Genomic DNA, 24,001 nt, shown 5'->3' on the forward strand with positions numbered 1-24,001 from the left:
TGCTGCCCCCAAATTTTGTGTTTTATGAAAGGATCTTCTGTTTGATGAAATGGCACAAGCACAGTCTATTTGTACCTTCCTGACAAAGTTCATTATGAATTTTCCCAATTATTAAAGCATACACCCTGTCCAGATATGCAGACTACCTGGTCTTGTTGGATTCTTTTTATGCATTTTTTTTACAATTTTTGTAGATTGTAAATTATTAGAATTTGATTCCTTTCATTTTCAAACAGAGTCATTAAGGTATAGTAATTTTCAGATGTACTACGTCCCAACATTTGGCCTTACAATTCATTCAAAATGTGGAGAAAATGACAAGGAAATTTCTGAGGACCTGATTCTAATTAAATAGAAGAAATGGTCTGCTAAAGTAAAAAGATATTTATTAACAGCTGATACACATAGAGGACTTTTAAATAAGTGACATGTATTATCATATTTGAGCTTCAAAACAATTGTTGATATAAACAGGTTTTCCTTCACAAGGAGAGGGACCCTTCTTTATAAGAGACATGATTCAGAGAGGATATATTATTAAAAGGAATCTGGCTGATGTAAGATGAGAAGGTGGAGGGAAAAAGAGGAAGCTCTGAATGAATGACCTCAATTTTATCAGTTATACATGAAAAATGATTCTCATCTGAAGCAAGAGGGAGGAGAGGAAGATATGGGAGATCTGAAGAGGGATGTAAAGATTTGGAAGAGCTGCTGTGAATAGTATGGGATAGGGAGTTAATTAGGCAGGTAAAAGGATTGCCTTGCAGCAATGAAGACCCAGTTGAGGTAATGTAATATAAATTAGTGGTTGAAACAAGTCGGCATGATTGTGTCATTTTCTTTCCTTTCTTCAGTAGAAGATGTACTTATTTCCTTATCCTGAGCTATATTTCAGAATGCCAAATAAGTTGGGTTTTATTAGATTGGTAAAGTTTTTATTCTTACCTGAAAATTGGATTCCAGTTCACTCATTTTATTTTCGTCTTGGATATGTGTTACCAAATTGATATCTATAATACTGATGCTGCTAGTCTTCTTCCAAGTAAACTCTGGTTCTTCTATGATACTAACTTCAAACTCTGACTCCTGAAGAAGAAATTAAATCCAAAATCACCAATTTAAACCCTCCATTTTTTTAGTATATCAGAAAATAAAATAAAATAGCTTTCCTTATATATTCAATAATGCAGGAAATCTACACAGGGAAATTGTCAATAAAAAGGTCAGTTGAAAAAAAAATTTAAAGGAAAAAGAACCATGTCTTTTCAATGTCTTCTCCTTCCTCAAAACTCTAGGAGGCCAATAGAAATAGCATGTCTATATTTATAATAGGAACGGAGGGCAAAATAATCCAATTATTGTTTGAGCAAAAACCTTTCACTTGTAACTTCTAAAAATTAAATAATGCTCTCTTTCAAAGGGGATAGTAACACCTATCCTAAGTACTCACATCTCCCAGGCAGAAGTGTTTTACTGACCATGGAAAAAGGTCAGTGGCCATTGATCTCACTACTGCTGGAGTTATACATGCTTTATCAGGATGTATGCTACATTAGGAATATGGTGAATGGTTCAGGAAAGAAAGAGGCATCATGAAAGGAAAGAATAAAGTGACAAGGGAACAAATAGCATGAAAAAGTTTTAAAACACAGCAGTTAAGATGGATTAATATCAATAAAAACTGAGTTATGGAATGACTGGGAATGTGAAAGCACAAATTCTCCTTCTCCCTAAGGAATGGAGATAACAGGAAGTGGCAGAAATGTGTTAGACAAAAAGTCAGATTATGCAGATCAGATCTTCAAATTTCTGAAGTACTGACTTTGGCACTTTTTATTTCTACTCTTAGCAGTGAAGGAACTGTCCTGTCCTGGAGGTTTGTCATCATTTAGGTCTTAGGAGATAGTCTTTATGAGTTGCTGAAATCCAAGTCAGAAGGACAAGAGCTTGGCAAAAAGCGTTCAGTGACTTGTCAGGATCCAGATAGGAACCCAGGTGCTCCTGACTCTACCCTCTATGCCTCCTAGCTGCCCCCAAATTTTGTGTTTTATGGAAGGATCTTCTGTATGATGGAATGGCACAATCAAAGTCTATTTGTTCCTTTATGACAAGGTTCATTTTGAATTTTTCTAAGTATTAAAGCATACTCACTGCCCAGTTATGAAACCAACCTTGAATTGTTGGATGCTTTTTATGTATTTTATTTACTATTTTTGCAGATTACAAATTATTTATAAACAGAATTTGATTTCTTTTGTTTTTAAACATAGCCATTAAGGCAGTAATTTTCAGACATACTATATCCCAACATTTGGTCTTACAATTTATTGAAAATGTGGAGAAAATGACAAGGGAAATTGCTATTAAGAACCTGGTTCTAATTAAATATTAGACATGGTCTGATCAAGTAAAAAGACATTTAATAATAACTGACACACATATAGGACTTCATAAATGAAAAAAGAGACGTTATTATCATATTTGAGCTTCATAACAGTTATTGATGTAAACAGGTTTACTTTCACAAGGAGAGGGACCCTCATTCATTAGAGACATGATTTTTTTTTTAAACCCTTACCTTCCATCTTGGAATCAATACCTCGTATTGGTTCCAAGGCAGAAGCGTGGTAAGGGCTAGGCAAGTGACTTGCCCAGGGTCACACAGCTGGGAAGTTTCTGAGGCTAGATTTGAACCTAGGACCTCCTGTCTCTAGGCCTGACTCTCAATCCATTGAATCACCCAGCTGTCCCCAACATGGTAGATTTGAAGAGGGATGAAAAGTTTTGAAGAGCTGTTGTTAAGGATATGGGATAGGCAGTTAATTAGGTAGTTAAAAGGCCTTGCAGTAATAAAGACTCACTTGAGGTTATGTGATATAAATTTGTTGTAGATCATATTAGCATGATTGTGTAATTTTCTTGCCTTTGTTCAGGAGGACATGTACTTATTTCCTGGTTCTGAGTTGTATTTCAGAACACCAAATAAATGGGGTTTTATTAGATTGGTAAAGTTTTTATTCTTACCCGAAAATTGGATTCTAATTCATTCATTTTGTTTTCCTCTGGGATACATTTTCCATAATCGGCATCTATAATACTCATGTTACTTGTCTTCCCCCAAGTAAGTTCTGGTTCTTCTATGATACTATGTTCAAACTCTGACTCCTGAAGAAGAAATTAAATAAGAAATCGCCAAGTTAAAACCTTTTTTGAGTATGTCAGTATTTTTGAAAATAAAATAAAATATTTCTCCTCATATATTCAATAACCCAGATAATCTATACATGGAAATTTCTAAAGAAAAGAGAAGTTGAAAAAAATTAAAGGAAAAAGAACCATGCCCCCTGTCTTTTCCTTCCTCAAAACTTTAGGAGACCATAGAAATAGCATGCCTGTATTTAGGAAAGGAACAGAGGGAAAAATAACCCAGTTATTGCTTGAGCTTAAACCTTTCCACTTTTTTATTTCTAGTGATTAAATAATGTTCTCTCTCAAAGGGGATAGTAAGAACTATCCTGAGTGGGCACATCTCCCAGGCAGATGTACTTTACTGATCATGGACAAAGGGCAGTGAGTGGCCAGTGGTCTCACTACTATTGGTGGTATACATGATCTTCTCAGGATGTAAACTACAGCAGGAGTTAGGAGAATGGTTGAGGAAAGAAAGAGGAATCATGATGGGAAAGAATGGAGTGATGAGGATACAAATAGCATGAAAAGGTTTTCAGAATACAATAAAACACAGCAGGTAAGGTGAGCTAATCAATGAAAGCTGAGTTATGGAATGACTGGGAGTGTGAGAGTATAAATTTTCCTTCTTCTTAATGAATGGAGATAATAGCAAGTGAGAAATGTGTCAGACCAAAAGTCAGATCATGCAGAACAGCTTCTTTAGATTTCTAACGTACTCAGTTTGGTACTTATTATTCACAGTCTTAGAAGTAAAGGTACTCTCCTGTCAATGAAGTTTGTAATCATTTAGGTCTTAGGAGATGGTCTTCATGAATTACTGAACTCAAATACAGAAGGGCAAGGGCTAGGCCAGGATTACAAAGTTAGGAATTGTCTGAGGTCAGATTGGAATCTGGTCCTCCTGACTCTACCTTCTATGTCTCCTAACTATCCCCAAATTTTGTATTTTATAGAAAGTTCTTCTGTATGATGAAATGACAGAGTCACGGCCTATTTGCACCTTCGTGGCAAGGTTAATTCTTATTTTTTGCAAGTATTAAAGCATATTTGCTATCCAATTATAAATTCTGGATGATCATGTTGGATTCTTTTTTTATACCTTCATTTACTATATTTTTAGGGATTGTAAATTATTTTTTAATAGAATTGGATTTGTTTTGTTTTGTTCTTAAGCATGGTAATTAAGCCATAGTACATTTCAGATATCCAAACTTCTGGTCTGCTTTACATTTTGTTTAACATGTGAAGAAAATGATATGGGAAATTGCTATTGAGGACCTGATTCTAATTAAATAGAAGAAATGGCCTATTTAAGTCAAAAGACATTTAATAATAATTGAAACATATATACATCTTTTCACTTGATCCTAGCCAAAAGGCCAAGAAGACATCATATAAGACTTTTAAAAGGAAAAAAAAATGACATGCATTATCATATTTGAGCTGTATAACAGTTGTTGATGTAGACAGGCTTACCTTCACAAGGAGAGGGACCCTCATTCATAAGAAACATGAATAAAAGAGATAGAATTAGAAGGAATCTGGCTGATGTAAGATGAGGAGGTGGAGGAGAAAAGGATGAATGATCTCAATTTTGTCAATAAAATAGGAGGAAAGATTCTCGGCTGAAGTGAGAGGGAGGAGAGGAAGATATGGGAGATCTGAGAAGGGATGAAAAGATTTGGAAGAGTTGCTATGAAGAGTATGGGATAGGGAGTTAATTAGGTAGGTAAAAGGATTGACTTTGTTATTTAGGGATGTTTAAGGGGAAGAAACAAGAGGTAACATCTAAATATTTTGAGTTTATTAATGGGGAAATGGGATAGGAATGAGGGTAACAAGGAGAAGGGAAATTTCTTAATCTTATCCCCAAAACTAACTTCCCCTAATAACTATCCCATTGACCAACTTCCTCAGCTAAGTAAGTTAAGTCCAAATCACTTCCCAATAGAGATTGATGGTTCTTTCCTTGATCTTCACTCTAGCTTCCAGCAGCCTGTTCAAGCAGTCTCTCTTCTCAAGCTGGTATCGCACAAAGGCCAGATATCTTATAGATAGGTGAAATTACAGATACCCCCAAAATATTCAGCAAGAAGACAATTTTTCAGTTGGGACTCCCCCCCTTGGAATCTTGACCCAGGCTTTCATGTGATTCTGTATCACATGTCTCTGTCAATCAAAATGCAGTCTTTTCTCTGCTTACTACAGTCCCCCCTTAGCACAAAGCTCAAATTGTGTTGAAAATATTATTTTGGCATTTGTGCACAATCTAAAATACTTACTAATTACCTAAATTAAGATATCTACCCCAAATAACAAACAACCCACACAACTATCTTTAGCTAAGTAATACTAACCTATATAGAGAATTTAACAAAGAAAAAGGAAAATGAATTAAATAATGAACAAGTACAAATGTCAAACAAAAGCGAAAGCAAAGCAAGCAAATAACATCAAAACAAAGATGAACACAACTTCCATGCAAAAGTCAAACTCAAAAAATCTGATCAGCTAATACAGAACATTGTACGACTATTGTAGTACATTAACATCAAACTTAGAGAAAAATTTTTTGAAAATTACAAAAAGCATATTGCATAAGTTTTATACTGAAAATCAAACCAAAAATTACTTAATTATGCAAATGCATGTATCAATATATATAAGTGAGTTATGTACATAATTTACACACACACATATACATATAGTACACATATATAATATATACATGCATGCTATACACATGCACATATATATACTTCCTATTTACACATATTTTACATATGGTATATATACTTATACAATAATACAATTAGTTTATAATCCTATTATATACACTATTTACATATATTTGCATGTGATGTCATATGTTATTTGTGTTGTGTAATATATGACAAGTATCTAATTTTCTGATTTTATCTACTTAATCCTACCTAACTAATCCCTATCATCATATTCTTCTGTCTAACTAGATTTCTAAACTTAAACTAAATATAAGTATCTGACTTTGTTTTGTTAGTAACTAATCTATAGCTAATTATAACAATGTTAGTACATTAACTATACATTGTTTCACTCATTTAAGTAGTGATTCAATATAACCTAACCATGTTTATATTTTGTGTTTATGTTCTGTTATGTTGTTACTTTTGCTCTGTTATGTTGTTTTCCTAGTGTGTCAGTATTATTGTTATGTTAGTGTTATGTTACTGTTGCATGCATTATATACTTACTACTATTTCAGATCATCCCTTCTCTTCTCATATCTTTTTTTAAAATTTATTTTTTTCCATTTGAATTAGTTTATTTAGTCGATTTAGAACATTATCTCTTGGTTACAATAATCACATTATTTCCCTCCCTCCCTTCCACCCACTGTTCCTGCAGCTGACACGCAATTTCATTGGGTATTACTTGTGTCCTTGATCAAAACCTAGTTTCATGTTGTTGGTGTTTGCACTAGGATGTTTATTTAGAGTCTATATCCCCAATCATATCCCTTCGACCCATGTATTCAAGCAGTTGTTTTTCTTTGGTGTTTCTACTCCCACAGCTTTTCCTCTGAATGTGGATAGTGGTTTTTCTCGTAGATTCCTCCAAGTTGTTCAGGATGATGGCATTGCCACTAATGGAGAAGCCCATTACATTCGATTGTACCACAGTGTATCAGTCTCTGTGTACAATGTTTTCCTGGTTCTGCTCCTCTCACTCTGCATCAGTTCCTGAAGGTTGTTCCAGTTCCCATGGAATAGCTCCACTTTATCATTCCTTTGAGCACAATAGTATTCCATCACCAACATATACCACAATTTGTTCAGCCATTCTCCAATTGAAGGGCATCCCCTCATTTTCCAATTTTTTGCCACTGCAAAGAGCACAGCTATGAATATTTTTGTACATGTCTTTTTCCTTATTATCTCTTTGGGGTACAAACCCAGCAATGCTATGGCTGGATCAAAGGGCTGACAGTCTTTTAGTGCCCTTTGGGCACAGTTCTAAATTGCCCTCCAGAATGGTTGATCAATTCACAACTCCACTAGCAATGCATTAACTTCCCCAACGTAGCCACATCCCCTCCAGCATTCATTACTTTCCTTTGCTGTCATGTTAGCCAATCTGATAGGTGTGAGGTGATTGATAACTCAGAGTTCTTTTGATTTGCATTTCTCTGATTATAAGAGATTTAGAACACTTTTTTCATGTGCTTATTAATAGTTTTGATTTCTTTAATTGAAAATTGCTTATTCATGTCCCTTACCCATTTATCAATTGGAGAATGGCTTGATTTTTTGTACAATTGGTTTAGCTCTTTATAAATTTAGGTAATTAGATCTTTGTCAGAGGTTTTTGTAATGAAGATTATTTCCCAATTTGTTGCTTCCCATCTAATTTTGAATGCATTTGTTTTGTTTGTACAAAAACTTTTTAATTTGATGTAATCAAAATTACTGATTTTACATTTTGTGATTTTTTTTCTAGCTCTTGCTTGGTTTTAAAGTCTTTCCTTTCCCAAAGATCTGACAAGGATACTATTCTGTGTTCAACTAATTTGCTTATAGTTTCCTTCTTTATATTCAAGTCATTCACGCATTCTGAGTTTATCTTGGTGTAGGGTGTGAGATGTTGATCCACATGTATTCTCTCCTATACTGTCTTCCAATTTTCCCAGAAGTTTTTTTTTTATAAAATAGTGGGTTTTGGTCCCCAAAACTGGGATCTTTGGCTTATAGACTGCCTTGCTGAGGTCATTTACCCCAAGCCTATTCCACTGATCCTCCTTTCTATCTCTTATCCAGTACCAAATTGTTTTGATGATCACTGCTTTATAGTATAGTTTGAGATCTGGGACTGCAAGTCATCCTTCCTTTGCATTTTTTCCCATGATTTCCCTGGATATCCTTGATTTTTTGTTCTTCCAAATGAACTTTGTTATTTTTTTTCTAATTCAGTAAAAAAATTTTTTGGTTGTTCAATGGGTATGGCACTAAATAAGTAAATGAATTTGGGCAGGATTGTCATTTTTATTATGTTAGCTCATCCTACCCATGAGCAATCAATGTTTCTCCAATTGTTTAGATCTAGTTTTAATTGTGTGGAGAGCATTTTGTAGTTGTGTTCATATAGTTCTTGTGTTTGTCTCGGCAGATAGATTCCTAAGTATTTTATATTGTCTAGGGTGATTTTAAATGGAATTTTTCTTTCTAATTCTTGCTACTGAAATGGGCTGGAGATATATAGAAGTGCTGATGACTTATGCGGGTTTATTTTGTATCCTGCAACTTTGCTAAAGTTGTTGATTATTTTGACTAGCTTTTTGGTTGATTCTCTAGGATTCTTTAAGTAGACCATCATATCATCCTCAAAGAGTGATAGCTTGGTCTCCTCATTGCCAATTTTAATACTTTGAATTTCTTTTTTCTTCTCTAATTGCTACTGCTAGTGTTTCTAGTACAATGTTAAATAATAGAGGTGATAATGGGTATCCTTGTTTCACTCCTGGTCTTATTGGGAAGGTTTCTAGTTTATCCTCATTGCAGATGATGTTTGCTGATAGTTTTAGATATATACTGTTTAATATTTTTAGGAAAGGCCCTTCTATTCCTATACTTTTTAGTGTTTTCAATAGGAATAGGTGCTGTATTTTATGAAGGGCTTTTTCTGCATCTATTGAGATAATCATGTGATTTTTGTCAGTTTACTTGTTAATATGGTCAATTATGTGGATGGTTTTCCTAATATTGAACCATCCTTGTTCTCCTGGTATGAATCCTACATGGTCATAGTGAATAACCCTTGTGATGACTTGCTGGAGTTTTTTTGCTAGTATCCTATTTAAGATTTTTGCATCTATATTCATTAAGGAGATTGGTCTATAGTTTTTTTTCTCTTTTTTGATCTGCCTGGCTTTGGGACCAGTACCATATTTGTGTCATAAAATGAATTTGGTAGAACTCCTTCTTTGCTTATTCTGTCAAATAGTTTGTATAATAATGGGATTAGTTGTTCTTTGAATGTTTGATAGAATTCATTTGTGAATCCATCTGAACCTGGGGATTTTTTCTTAGGGAGTTCTTTGATGGTTTGTTTAATTTCTTTTTCTGATACACGGTTCTTTAGGTAATCTATTTCTTCCTCTGTTAGTCTAGGCAATTTAAATTTTTGTAAGCATTCATCCATATCACCTAGATTGCTATATTTTTTGCCATGTAATTGGGCATAATAGTTTTTAATGATCGCCTTAATTTCCTCTTCATTAGAGGTGAGGTCTCCCTTTTCATCTTGGATACTGTCAATTTGGTTTTCTTCTTTCCTTTTTTTTAATTAGACTGACCAGTACTTTGTCTATTTTATTTGTTTTTTCAAAGTACCAGCTTCTAGTCTTTATTAAATCAATAGTTCTTTGACTTTCAATTTTATTAATTTCTCCTTTGATTTTTAGGATCTCTAATTTAGTCTTCATCTGAGGATTTTTAATTTGTTCACTTTCTAGTTTTTTAATTTCCATACCCAATTCATTGACCTCTGCCCTCCCTAATTTGTTAATATATGAACTCAAGGATATAAATTTCCCTCTGAATGTTTTGGCTGCATCCCATGGGTTTTGAAAGGATGTCTCATCATTGTCACTTTCTTCAATGAAATTATTAATTGTTTCTATGATTTGTTCTTTAACTAGCCAGTTATCGAGAAACATATTGTTTAATTTCCAATTAATTTTTTATTTACCTCTCCATGTATGCTTATTAATTATAATTTTCATTGCATTGTGATCTGAGAAGGTTGCATTTATTATTTCTGCTCTTTTGCACTTGTTTGCAATGCTTTTAGTCCTAATGCATGGTCAATTTTTGTGAATGTACCATGTGCTGCTGAAAAAAGGTGTATTCCTTTTTGTCCCTATTTATTTTTCTCCACCTATCTACTAACTTTAATTTTTCTAAGATTTCATTCACTTCTCTTACCTCTTTCTTATTTATTTTTTGGTTTGATTTATCTAGTTTGGATAGAGGAAGGTTCAGATTTACCACTAGTATAGTTTTTCTATCTATTTCATCCTTGAGCTCCACTAGTTTCTCCTTTAGAAGTTTGGATGCTATGCCATTTGGTGCATACATGTTGAGTACTGATATTTCCTCATTGTCTATACTGCCTTTTATCAGGATGTAATTACCTTCCCTATCTCTTTTAACTAGATCGATTTTTACTTTGGCTTTGCCAGATATCATAATTGTGACTGCTGCCTTTTTTTAAAATCAGTTGATGCCCAATAGATTTGGCTCAATCCTCTTACTTTGACCCTATGCATATCTACCTTCCTCATGTGTGTTTCTTGTAGACAACATGTAGTAGGATTTTGGTTTCTAATCCACTCTGCTATTCACTTGCGTTTTATGGCTGAGTTCATGCCATTAACATTCAGAGTTATGATTACCAGCTATGTATTTCCCAGCATTTTGATTTCTACTCCTGGTCCTGCCTTTTCTTCTTTCACTATTTCCTTCTACACCAATGTTTTTTTTAATCAGTCCCCCTAGCTCCCATCCTTATTTTACTTCCCTTTCTACCCTCTCCCTTATTGTTCCCCCCCCTTATTTTCTTTGCAATCTTTTTAAAACTACCCTCCCACCCTCTCCCTCCTTTGTACTGCTTCCCTCCACACCAGTCCATTTTTTACCCTTCTATTCCCCTATAGGGCACAAATCTATTTTCTGCCTCAATGGATTGGATTGTTTCTCCCTCTTTGGGTCAATTTCAAGGCATGTAAGAGTTGAGTATTTCCTATCTACAGCCTCTTTACCCTTTCCAGTGTATTGATGTTCTCTCCCCTCCAGCCATGAGCTTTTTGTGACATATAAATTTACCCCCTTTTGTTTATTTTCCCATTTCTTTTAGTATTAACTACTTTTTTAGCTCTAGTTGTATATATATGTGTGTGTATGTATTTATGCATACATAGATCTATATACCTATTTATGTCTTGTCATTTCATCCTATACAGTTTGTCACTGTTCCCTCTAAGTATAATTCTTCTAGATGCCCAGGTGATAATAACAATTTTTAAGAGTTACCAATGACCTCTTTTCTTATAGGGATACATATCATTTTAAATTATTGAGTCTCTAAAAAAAGTTTTTTGTTTTGTTTTGTTTTTCTTTTTTCCCCTCTTTTTAAATTACCTTTTGATGATTCTCTTGAGTTCTGTGCTTGGGCATCAAATTTTCTGTTCAGGTCTGGTCTTTTCTTTACGAATTCTTGAAATTCTTCTATTTTGTTGAATGACCATACTTTCCCCTGTAAGAATATAGTCAGTTTTGCTGGGTAGTTGATTCTTGATTGTAGACCTAGTTCCCTTGCTTTCAGGAATATCATGGTCCATGCTTTTCGGTCCTTCATTGTAGATGCAGCCAGAGCCTGTGTTAATCTTACTGTGGTTCCATGGTATCTGAATGACTTCCTCTTGGAAGCTTGTAGTATTTTTTCTTTGGTCTGATAGTTCTTGATTTTTGCTATAACATTCCTGCGTGTTGTCAGTTGGGGATTAAGTATAGGAGGTGATCTGTGGATTCTTTCAATCTCCACTTTTCCCTCTTGTTCTAGAATATTGGGGCAGTTTTCTTGGATAAATTCCTGTAGTATTATGTCCAGCTTTTTTCTTTTGTCGTGGTCTTCTGGTAGACCAATGATTCTTAAATTGTCTCTCCTTGAACGATTTTCTAAATATTCTGTTTTGTGAATGAGATGCTTCATATTTTCCTCAATTTTTTCATTCTTTTGGTTTTGTTTTATACTGTCCTGCTACCTTGTCAGGTCACTTAATTCTAGTTATTGTATTCTGGTTCTTAAAGACTGGATTTCATCCCTGGCTTTTTGGTCATCCTTCTCCTTCTGGTCTGATTTTCTTTGGAGGTCATCTTTCATTCTCTTTACCTCATCTCTCATCTCCTTTGCCTCACTTTCAAGCTGGTTGATTTTGGCTTTCAAGACACTATTTTCTGTTTCCAGATGACTTATCTTAGTTTTTAAGTTCTTTTCCCAATTGTCTTCAGCCTCTCTTAATTGTGTTTTGAATTACATTTTGAGTTCTTCCAAAGCCTGTATCCAATTTGCTGGGATTTCTGATTTATTGTTTGATGATCCCTCCTCCTCTGTTCTGTTTGCTATTTGTTCTTTGCCTGTATAGAAGCTGTTGATTGTAATTTCTTTTTTCTTTTTCTGTTGTTTGATCACATTTACCCCTTCTTTACTCCCTGTATTTGTCTGTGCTCTTGCTCCTCTCATTTTTTTCTTTTGGGATTTTCTTAAAGTCTCCCCTCTTGGAGCTTTTTCAGGAGATCTCTCCATGAAGTCTGTGAGGGAGGGGTGTTGGAGTTTGAGATTCCCTGTCCTCTGGAGGCTTTTGATTGGATTAAAGTCCAGCAGTCTGAGAGAGGGGTGTTGGAGCTTGGGCTTCCCTGACCTCTGAAGACTTTTGATGGGATTAAGTTCAGCTGGGTTAGGCTGGATGTGCTCTGAGGCCGAAACCTCCTGGAAGGCTGGAGCAATATGGAAGGTCTCTGCCACTGTGATCAGGCTTCCCGCTCTGTGCTTCCTCTCCAAATCCTTCCCCACCACTTGTGATCGATGTACTGAGCCTGGCACCACCCTGCCCACAAGGTATATCCTCCAGACCAGCAACTTTGCCCGCCCAGAAGTTCCCACTGCCACTGGAGGCTTAGCGTTCTAGGTGTGTGTGTGTGGGTCCTGGGACCTTCCTTCTGCCTTCTCCTTAAACCTGAGTGTTCTTGAATTCTGGCTTTTGGGGGAGGGGCGTACTTTTTGAATTGAGTCCAGCAGGAGGGTTCCTTGACTCTATCTTGTTGTTAGGTTTGATCTTTAGTCCCCTACAAGCATTTAGTTTGTAATTTGTAAGGAAGGGTATTCAGAGGTCTGAACTTTTGCTGCTTCTACACCACCATCTTGACTCTACCTCTTCTCATCTCCTCTTGCTTGAAGAATTCTTCTTCTGCAATTCCATAGTAGTCAATATCTTTATGTTTATGTGTGAATAAGTGCTATGTTATTTTGTGCTATAATACATTGCCCCAAATTATTAATTCATTAGTCCATTAATCCTGTAATCCTCTTCATTACAAATTTCCCAAAGTCTTTAAATTTATAAGTTTTCAGTCTTTTAACAATGTCCATTAATTCCTGTATTCTTCTCTTCATCTGCATTGTCCTCTTCTATCCTTTTCTGCAGGAATGGTCCTCTCCTTACTGATCTTTTTGACTACAGACTCAATTTGACTGATGATTCTAACTTTCTACAATCTCTTCTTTGATGATTTGTACATTTTCATTTTTAATACAATGTGCTAATTTTATATGTGAACAATGATACTATGAATCTCTACCCAAAACTTTTACTGAAGATGGAGAAACTAACACAACAGTGTAAGGACCTAACCAACTCTCTTGTGTTGCTGATGTTTTAGCAAAATTTTTGACATATTCCATATCTCCTGTTTGTAATTATGAAGAGAATGATCCAAAGGACCAGTTTGAATTAATATTCCTATATCTTGTAATTCTTTGAATCTTTGTTGTAAAGCACTTAAGAAGCAAGCTGACAATATCCTCCTATGAGAGATGTATAGACTGTTTTACAATTTTTTTTCCTGTAGTGGAGCATGTCTAAAGAGCATTTCATATATGTATGTATATATGTATTTATGTAAATCTGCTCTTGGTCTCATACGTAGGTAAAAAACAAAGCTATGTGAAGAATATATGGTCATTTGAGATGAGTTTCAGCACAGTTCTTCCCCACCATCATCTTGAGTTTCCTATTTATGTGTTCCACCTGACCTGAACTTTGTGGTTGTTAAGGAACATGATATTTTGGTGTTATTCCCAGATTCTCATAGACTCTTTTCAGGATATCTTGGGTGAAATGAGGTCCCTTATCAAAGTGTATTTTGGTACTCCAAATCTAGGTATAATTTCCTTAGTTAACATTTTCACCACAAAGCTAGCGGTATTTGCATTTGATGGAAAAGCTTCAGGCCATTTGGTCAATCTGTCAATTACCAAGCAAAATTTGTATCTTCTAGTTTTTGGCATGCTGATGTAATCAATTTGCAGACTCTCAAATGGACAATATTCTAAAGGTCTACTACCTAAACCTTTCTGTCTGAATGCCCCTTGATTGAATTTTTGGCAAATAGAACACCTTGAACAGATCTTATTTTCTACAGTGCTTATTCCAGGAGCTACTCATTGTCTCTTTATGGTGTCAATTACAGCTTGAGTACAAAAATGACCTTTTGTGTGGATGGCTTGACACAAATAGGTATACAGGTGTTTTGGTAATTGCAGTTTTCCAGTATCTACAACCCATATGCCATGTTCTTTTCTTGCTCCAAAATTCTCCTTCCATTTTTGTATTTCTGAGTCTACATAAGCTAGATCATCATATTTTATAGTTGATAAGTTCATGACATACATTTTTAGCAGCATTTAGGAGCATTTTTAGCAGCAAATTTTGCAGTGATATCAGCTCTATGATTTCCTTTAGAGTCTAAATCCCTGCCATAAGTGTGACTTCTACAATGGATTATTGTTAGCTGTTTAGCCTTCTTGATAGCATCCAACAACTCAGTTATTATTTCTGCATGAGCAATTGGTTTTCCCAATGCAGTAATAAAACCTCGTTTTTTTCCAGATATTTCCTGTAGCATGACAAATGGAAAAAGCATAACAAGAGTCTGTATAAATATTTGTGTTTTTACCATCAGCCAGAAGACATGCTTGCTTTAAAGCAACCAAGTCTGCATCTTGAGCACTAAGTTTACTAGGTAATGATCCATTCTGCAGTGTCTCAAATTCTGTGCCAACTGCAGCACCTGTACATCAAATTCCATTAAACAAATATGAAAAACCATCTGTGAATAAATCCAAGTCTGGATTTTCAATTGGAGTGTCTTTTAAATCCACCCTAGGCATATCTACTAGATCTACTACTTCTATACATTCATGTAATGATTTACCATTCTTTGGCAAATCAGGAAGAAGTGTAGCTGGACTTAATACACTACACCTCTTCAACTCGATGTTTTTCACTACCTAGAAGTATAATTTTATACTTAGATATTTGTTGGTCAGAATATGTTTGAGTATGAAATTTCCTCATTAGTGCTTCTAATCAATCCAAGATATTCAACACGAGGCAATACCCACTGTAGTTTTGCCTTAGAGATTTTATGCCCACATTTGTATAATTCAATCAAAAGAATCTTCCATCCCCTTTAAAAACACTTTAGCAGACGGTGATGCTAAGAGGATATCATCAACAAAATGTACTATTTTTACACTCCTTGAATGTTATTGTTTTAAGGTCTCTGTTCAAAATTTGTGAGAATTGGCTCGGGTTATCAGTGAATCCCCGTGGAAGATGAGTCCACATCCATTGGGTTTTATCCCATGTAAAAGCAAAGATCTTTTGAGAATTCTCATGAATTGGTATAGAGAAAAAAGCTGAGCATAAATCTACCATGGTGAAATATCTTGCTTGACTTGGGATGGAAGAGATTATAGCAGCTGAGCTTGGTACTGTAGGATGTGTCTTTAGTGATCCTTTACAGCTCTTCGATCTTGGATGAATCTGTAGATGATTTTGCCATTTTCATCTAGCTTTGGCTTTCTTTTTATCAGAAGTATAGGTGTATTATAATCTGAGAAGCATGGTATTATGATCCCTTTTTGAATTAGGGACTCAATGTTAGGTCTGATACTTTCTATTGCTTCTTTACCCAAGGGGTATTGAGGAACACAAGGAACTGGTCCTACCTTGGTTCTCATTCTTATTGGAGTAGCTGATTTCAATAGGCCTACATTTGTGGAAGACTTTGAGCATAAATCTTCTGGGATATCCTCAGGAATAGGATAGATGAAATCCAAATCATTCTCTGTACTGACTGAATCTAAGAACAGCAATGGAAAAGCTTTCAGAGATTCTTCTGGGAGTTGTAATGATATATCCCCAGTGCCAGTACATTTGAATTGTTGCTCATAATTTACACAGTAAATCCCTACTAAAAAGGTCCATGGGACAGTCTGGCATACAAAGAAATTCATGCTCCACAGATAAAGGGCCTAAAGTTATCCTTTTAGGTTGTAATTTTTCTACTCTCTCTGGTTTTCCAGTAGCTCCAATCACTTCCATAGTACCAACAGCTTTACAAGCTTTAGGAAGACTTTGAAAAACTGATTTACTGGCTCCAGTATCCACAAAAAGATCATATAGCTGATCTCTTATAGTGACAGAAACATAGGGTTCATTGCTATTGGGAGGTTTGAAGGTTTCAAGAACTGGTACAAGCACAGTAACATCAATACAAAGCTCAGTCATTTCCTGTTGATCCAAGCTTACATCTGTTTGAATTACAGGACTTTCCTAGGGTTTTGTATCATTAGCTTTTATATTACTCTCATTGGTCCTTATATGCTCCCTCTTGGTATCATTGTTCTCATTTACAATTTCATTATTATCATTCAGCTTATATTCTTCATTAATTTCCATTATTTTACATTCATTAGAATTTCCTACTAAATTTAAATTACAATGTTCTATCTGTACAATTATTTACACTAATTATATTATCTTTTGAATTAATTCATTTATATCACCATCTAACTTATTTTTGTTACACTCAATTTTATTTATCCTCTCCTCATTTTCACTTATACCACACTCATTATTTCCTGATTCATTTTCATATGTACCTTGGGGAAACATTCATAATGTATGGGCACCCTTGCCTTGATCACCTTTTACCACCTGGCTATATTTCGGTCCAGCTCCAGACTTTACCCACAACTACATAGTGGTCAGATTAGGTGCTTGTTGTCCCTCACAGTTGGCACTGACTTCCATATCTATTTTGATTATTATTATTATTCAACCAATTCAATTCAATATCATTATTATAATGATTATCACTCCAGTTATTTTTATATTGCCTATAAAAACCATCATTCCTATTAATTTGCCTTCTAAATTGGTTTCTGAATCTGCAATCCTTGTACAAATGTCTAATTCTGTCACAAAGGAAACATCTCCTAGGACCTGATCTTCTTTCACTAGACCTATAGTTATTATTGTTATTTCTTGGCTGCACAGATCTCAAAGGAGGTACTGCTTTTACCTCCTTAATTTCTCGTTCCTTTGCTTTTAATTCAGCTTCCCTCAATTTTCTTTTTAAATCCTCTACAATGTAGTCTCTTTCATCATTTTACTCTTCAGGATCATTGGTTAAATGTGTGGCTTTTCTCCTCAATTCCTACAAATCAAGTTCTTCCCAATCTGGATAACTGGATTTAAAAAACTGTCTAACCTTCGGCACAGCATTCGTGACAAAAATATGCTTGATGTGGGCAATGGTGCCTTCATTTACTGCATCCATTCCCAGGAGAGTTTCAGCTGCCTTGATTATCCTCTCAAGGAAAACTGTGGGTGGTTCTGATACTTTTTGTTTAATGGCCTCAAACTTGGAACCATGAATTAGGCTATTTTGTATATCGCCCCATGACCTCCAATATGGCATCCCTGGCTTCAATAAGCTCTTAATATACCCCATCATCAGCTGTGTCAAGTTTATAATTTTCTGGACATGATTGCAAAAGAGGGTCTGATCTAGTCTCCTCTATAAACTTATTCCTCTCTCTCTTTGTGAATACTTCCTTCATAAGGAGTACAAAATCATTAAAATCTGGGTCATAGAGTTCTATGGCTCATTGCATCTCCTTAATAACTTTGTTAGATTCATCACTAAAATTTGGGGTTCTTCTTCTTATTGATTTGAGGTCTTCTGGGGAAAATCTCTTATGGATTCTTACTTTGTGTATTTCATTCTTTGTTACTATTGGTAGATATCTAAGGGGACATACATTGACCCTTCCTGTTGCCTCTTCTTGTTCTAATCTACTTAATGATTTATTATAGTTGATACTATTATCATCATTATTGTTGCTATTATTATTGTCAGCATTGTTTCCACACCTCTGGTTTATATGAAAGTTGTTTATATAATGTTCCATATTGTCAAGTTGGTATCTCATATGGATTACCATGACCTTTAACTCAGAATACTTAGTGAACCATGTGATTATTACCTTTAGCCAGTTTCCAAAAACAAACACAGGTACATGGGACTTATATAGGACAGAACAGCAGATCACATTTAGGGTAACATGAGCAAATACATCAATCAGCTTGACTTCCATGACTGGTTTCATCCAATCAAACTCCAATATCAGGTGACATATTCTTGAGAAACCAACAAATATAACATAAGGGATGTACAACAAGTACTCCCACATTAACAATAAAATTATGCCTAACATGTCAGAGGACATGTTTACATCAATCAGTAATATAGAATTATTAATAGTTAGGTGGTGTTGCAATGTCCAATAAAATACAATATATATGCTATTACAAATTATACAAAATTACAAAAAATATTTTTCAAGATGACTGCTCCAAGATGGTCACCCCAAGATGGCTATTGGGAGCACGTGGTACAGTCAAAAAGGCTTCCCTAGGCAAGCTAAACCCCCAGAATTCTGTTGGGCCTTCCCTCTGAGCTCCTGGCAGCTCAGAGAGGTTTTCGAATGTTGGGTCCTACATGGCTCACCAACTGTTATTTAGGGATGTTTAAGGGGAAGAAACAAGAGGTAACATCTGAATATTTTTAGTTTATTAATGGGGAAATGGGATAGGAATGCGGGTAACAAGAAGAAGGGAAATTTCCCAATCTTATCCCCCAAACTAATTTCCTGTAACAACTATCCTATTGGCTAACTTCCTAAGTTAAATAAGTTCCTCCCAAACAGAATCTCACAAACAGAGTCCAGGTATGGGCCAAGATCTCAGAGGTAAAGTCCAAATCAGTTCCCAGTAGAGATTTTTGGTTCTTTCCTCGATCTTCATTCTAGCTGATAGCAGCCTGTTCAAGCAGTCTCTCTCCTCAAGCTGTTTTCTTACAAGGGCCAGATATCTTATAGATAGGTGAAATTACAGATACCCCCAAAATCTTCAGCAAGAAGACTGTTTTTCAGTTGGGACCACACCCCCCTTGGAATCTTGACCCAGGCTCTCATGTGATTCTGTGTCACATGTCTCTGTCAATCAAAATACAGTCTTCTCTGCTTACTACAGCTTGCAGCAATGAAGACCCAGTTGAGGTTCTATAATATAAAATAATAAAAATATATAAAAATAGATCTAACGAGCATGTTTGTATGATTTTCCTGCCTTTTTTCTGTGGGCCATGTACATATTTCCCGGTTCTTAGTTATATTTGAGAATTCCAAATAGATGGTGTGTGATTAGATTGGTAAAGTTTTTATCCTTACCTGAAAATGGGATTCTAATTCACTTATTTTGTTGTTCTCTTGGATAGACTTTATCAAATCTGCAACTATAACATAGATGTTACTAGTCTTCTTCCAAATAAGCTCTGATTCTTCTGAGATACTATGTTCAAACTCTGATGCCTGAAGAAATTAAATGATAAATTGCCAAGTTTAAAAAACTTTTTGGTTTACTATATGGCTATTTTTGAAAATAAAATGAAACATCTCCACTTATCAATTTCATATGCCAGGAAAAATTAAACTGGGAAATTGCCAAAGAAAAGTTGAAAAAAAAATTAAAGAAAAAGAACCATGTCCTTTCACTGTCTTTTCCTTCCTCAAAACTCTAGGAGTCCAACAGAAATAGGATACCTATATTTAGGAAAGGGAGAGAGGAGGAAATAATCCAGTTATTCCATGAGCAAAAACCTTCCACTTTTTACTTCTGATGATTAAATAATGCCCTCTCTCAAAGGGGATAGTAAGACCTATTCTGAGTGGTCACATGTCCCAGGCAGAAGTATTTTACTAACCATGCAAAAAGGGCAGTGTCCAGTGGACTCACTACTGTTGGAGGTATATATGATCTTATCAAGATGTATGCTACAGTGGGAGTAAGGTGAATGGATGAGGAAAGAAAGAGGAATCATAAAGGGAAAGAATGGAGTGATGAGGATACAAATAGCATGAAAAAAATTTCAGACTACAATAAAACCCAGAAGTTAAGATAGGTTAATATCAATAAATGCTGAGTTATAGGATGACTGGGAGTGTTAGAGTACAAATTCTTCCTCTCTTACTGTAATGAATGGAGATAACAGGAAGTAACAGAATGGTGTTACACCAAAAGTCAGATCATGTAGGCCGGAATCTTCAGATTTCTAAAGTAATGACTTTAGTACTTATTATTCACAGTCTTAGCAGTGAAGGTAGTCTCATGTTAATGAGGTTTGGAATCATTTAGTTCTTAGGAGATGGTCTTCATGAGTTGCTGAAATCAAAGACAGAAGATGAAAGGCTAGGCAAATAAGGTTATGTGACTTGCCCAGGGTCACCAAACTGGTAAATATTTGAAGTCAGATTGGAACCCATGTTTACAAGATTCATGTTTTTCCCTCTCCTCCTCCCACCCCCTCCAATAGCCAACAAGTAATTCCACTGGGTTTTACATGTGTCACTGATCAAGACCTCATATTATTATTTTTATTAGAGTGATTGTTTAGAGCCTACATCCCCAATCATATCCTCATTGAACCATGTGATCAAGCAAATGCTTTTCTTATGTGTTTGTGCTCCCACAAGTCTTTCTCTGGGTGTGGATAGCATTCTTTCACACAAGTCCCTCAGAATTGTCCTGGATCATTGCATTGCTGCTAGGAGAGAAGTCCATTACATTCGATTGTGCCAGTGTCACAGTGTATCCATCTCTACATGTTCTTCTGGTTCTGCTCCTTCACTCTGCATCAATTCCTGCAGGTCTTTTCAATTCACGTGGAATTCCTCCAGTTCCTTATTCCTTTTAGGCCAGTAATATTCCATATTCCATCACTAAAAGATACCACAATTTGTTCAGCCATTACCCAATTGGAGGGAAGCCCCTCATTTTCCAAATTTTTGGCCACCACAAAGAGTGCAGCTATGAATATTCTTGTACAAGTCTTTTTCCTTATGATATCTTTGGGGTACAGACCCAGCAGTGCTATGGCTGGATCAAAGGGCAGACAGACTTTTATCACCCTTTGGGCATAGTTCCAAATTGCCCTCCAGAATGGTTGGATCAATTCACAACTCCACCAGCAATGAATTAGTGTCCCTACTTTGCCCCATCCCCTCCAGCATTCATTACTTTCCTTTGCTGTCATTTTAGCCAATCTGCTAGGTGTGAGGTGATACCTCAGAGTTGTTTTGATTTGAATTTCTCTAATTATAAGATATTTAGAAAACTTTTTCTTATTGTGCTTATTGATATTTTTGATTTATCAGAAAACTGCCTATTCATGTCCCTTGACCATTTATCAATTGAGGAATGGCTTTTTTTTTGTACAATTGATTTAGTTCCTTATATATTTGAGAAATTAGACATTTTTCAGGGGTTTCTGTTATAAAGATTTTTTCACCAATTTGTTGCTTTGCTTCTAATTTTGGTTGCATTGGTTTTGTTTGTACAAAACATTTTTAATTTAATACAATCAAAATTATTCATTTTACATTTTGTAATATTCTCTATTTCTTGCTTGGTCTTAAATTCTTTCCTTTCCCACCTGACAGGTATGCTATTCTATGTTCACCAAATTTACTTAGAATTTCCTTCTTAGTCATTTACCCATTCTGAATTTATCTTTTTATATGGTGTGTGATGTTGATCTAGGCCTAATCTCTGCCATATTGTTTTCTAATTTTCCCAGCACTTTTTGTCAAACACTGGGTTCTTGTCCCAAAAGCTGGGATCTTTGGGTTTATCATATACTATCTCACTGAGAGTATTTACCCCAATTCTATTCCTTTGATCCTCCCTTCTGACTCTTAGCCAGTACCATATTATTTTGATGTCCACAGCTTTATAGTGCAGTTTAAGATGTGGTACTGCTAGACCCCCATCCTTTACATTTTTTTCATTATTTCCCTTGATATTCTTGCCCTTTTGTTCTTCCAGATAAATTTTGTTCTAATTTGTTCTAATTCAATAAAAACATTTCTTGGTAGTTTGCTGTGTATTGTAAACCTTAAAATTTCTTAGACTTATGAATGTTGGAAATTTCCCCATTGGGAAATTTCATACTGGAAAAAATTTCCTACTGATAGTAAGAACTCTATTGGAATGTGAAACCCCTTGGCATGGGAGGATCCTTCTCCTCCCTACTTAAGACTACTTTAGGACAGAAACCTTTTGCTAAACAATGGAAAGGGTTTTGACCTATGCTTAAGCATAGAACAGGAAGTTCTTTGAGTCATGATTGATTTTAGAATTGATACAATAGAGATACTTGGAATGACAGAACCAGGTCTTGGAAAATACAATCTCCACCCTACTTAGAGTAACAGGATTTAGGAAGGGCTGCAGCAAAGATCAAGATTTAATTATTTGAGAATATGACCTTCAACAGACATGTGCAAAGCCACAGACCTCTGGGCAGTCCTGGGTTAAACTAGAGCCACCATTGGCACAGGGGAGACATCGACAGTGATTGGTAGATGTGAGAACTGAGGGGAGGGAACTTAGATGGTTTCCTTAAATATAGCGGGGTCTGAGGACAGAGGGAGGAGAGTTTTTTCTATGAGAGGTTTTGCTCTGAGGCGGTTTTGCTCTGAGAGGTTTTGCTCTGAAGGAGCCTGGAGGTGGAGGCCCCTGAGACTGTTTCTCTATTTTGGTCACGTGAGTGATAGGGACTGATCTCTTTTCTTTGCCTCAGCTATCTAAGGGCTTGGGCCTTTGGCCCAGCCTAATCAGAGGGGGTATTTAAGCCCTATTCCCTTCTCTCCCCTTTCTCTCTCTCTCTCTCTTTCTCTCTCTCTCTCTCTCTCTCTCTCTCTCTCTCTCTCTCTCTCTCTCTCGCAAGGGACAAGCTTAACAAAAGAGGTGTGAAGTTTTAATCTACTCAGGTGTGAATTACTCAAAAGTTTAGTCTACTCAGGTGTGAATTAAGAATGGTCAGTCCTGTGAAAACATCTACTGTGATTGGTAGGTGTGAAAACTTAGGGGAGGTGACATAGGAGAAAATTCTCTTCAAAAGGAGGCCAGAAGGCCTCTGAAGGGAGAGAATTCAGCCTTGGAAGCTGAAGTGGAGCTCAGGAGCTGAACTGGTGGGTCTCTCTGAACACCAGAATCTTGCTTGGGACAAATCTTGTGGTGAGTGGATTAAAGACTGACTGATCTCTCTCTTAAGGCTTAAGCCTAGGCTGGCCTAGCCCTTTCTCATTATTTCCTCTTACTCTCTCTCTCTCCCTTTCATTAATTCCTTAATTTTTATTAATTAAAATCTCCATAAAACCTAGCTGACTTGGGTATATTTAATATTTGGGAATTTTCCCATGGTGACCACTTTATTTTTGATTTAACTCAAGACACTGTCTTGAAACCATATTTCTGCAGTCACAGTTTAAGGCAACCACTCTTTTAACTGTTACAGTTTATGGCAACCACTCTTTTAACTGTTACAGTTTAAGGCAACCACTCTTTTAAATGTTACAATCTATTAAGATTATCATGTGATTTCTGTTGGTTTGGTTGTTGATATGGTCAATTGTGTGGATGGTTTTCCTAATATTAAACCATCCTTGTATTCCTGGCACAAATTGCACCTGATTATAGTGGATAATTCTTGTGATCACTTGCTGTAGTCTTTTTGCTAGTATTCTATTTAAGATTTTTGCATCTATGTTCATTAAGGAGATTGGCCTACAGTTTTCTTTC

At 35.7% G+C, this 24,001-nt stretch overlaps 1 protein-coding gene across 23 annotated transcripts in view; it reads right to left on the reverse strand.

Annotated features, from left to right (window-relative positions):
* The window catches only part of CEP295 (centrosomal protein 295), a 257,489-nt gene that overhangs the window by 39,831 nt on the left and 193,657 nt on the right, over window positions 1-24,001 (reverse strand). For 21 of the 23 annotated variants that reach the window (XM_056794492.1, XM_056794503.1, XM_056794485.1 and 18 more), the window contains 3 exons: window positions 19,591-19,731; window positions 3,025-3,165; window positions 946-1,086 (listed from right to left, as the gene is read on the reverse strand). In XM_056794492.1, coding sequence (XP_056650470.1) covers window positions 946-1,086; window positions 3,025-3,165; window positions 19,591-19,731 — 423 coding nt within the window. Of the gene's footprint in view, window positions 1-945; window positions 1,087-3,024; window positions 3,166-19,590; window positions 19,732-20,542; window positions 20,582-24,001 lie in introns of those variants that run through there. The other 2 variants (XM_056794496.1, XM_056794506.1) reach the window with 2 other exon arrangements.

The sequence above is a fragment of the Monodelphis domestica genome, chromosome 4, assembly GCF_027887165.1.
Source record: "Monodelphis domestica isolate mMonDom1 chromosome 4, mMonDom1.pri, whole genome shotgun sequence".
Classification (NCBI taxonomy): Eukaryota; Metazoa; Chordata; class Mammalia; order Didelphimorphia; family Didelphidae; genus Monodelphis; species Monodelphis domestica.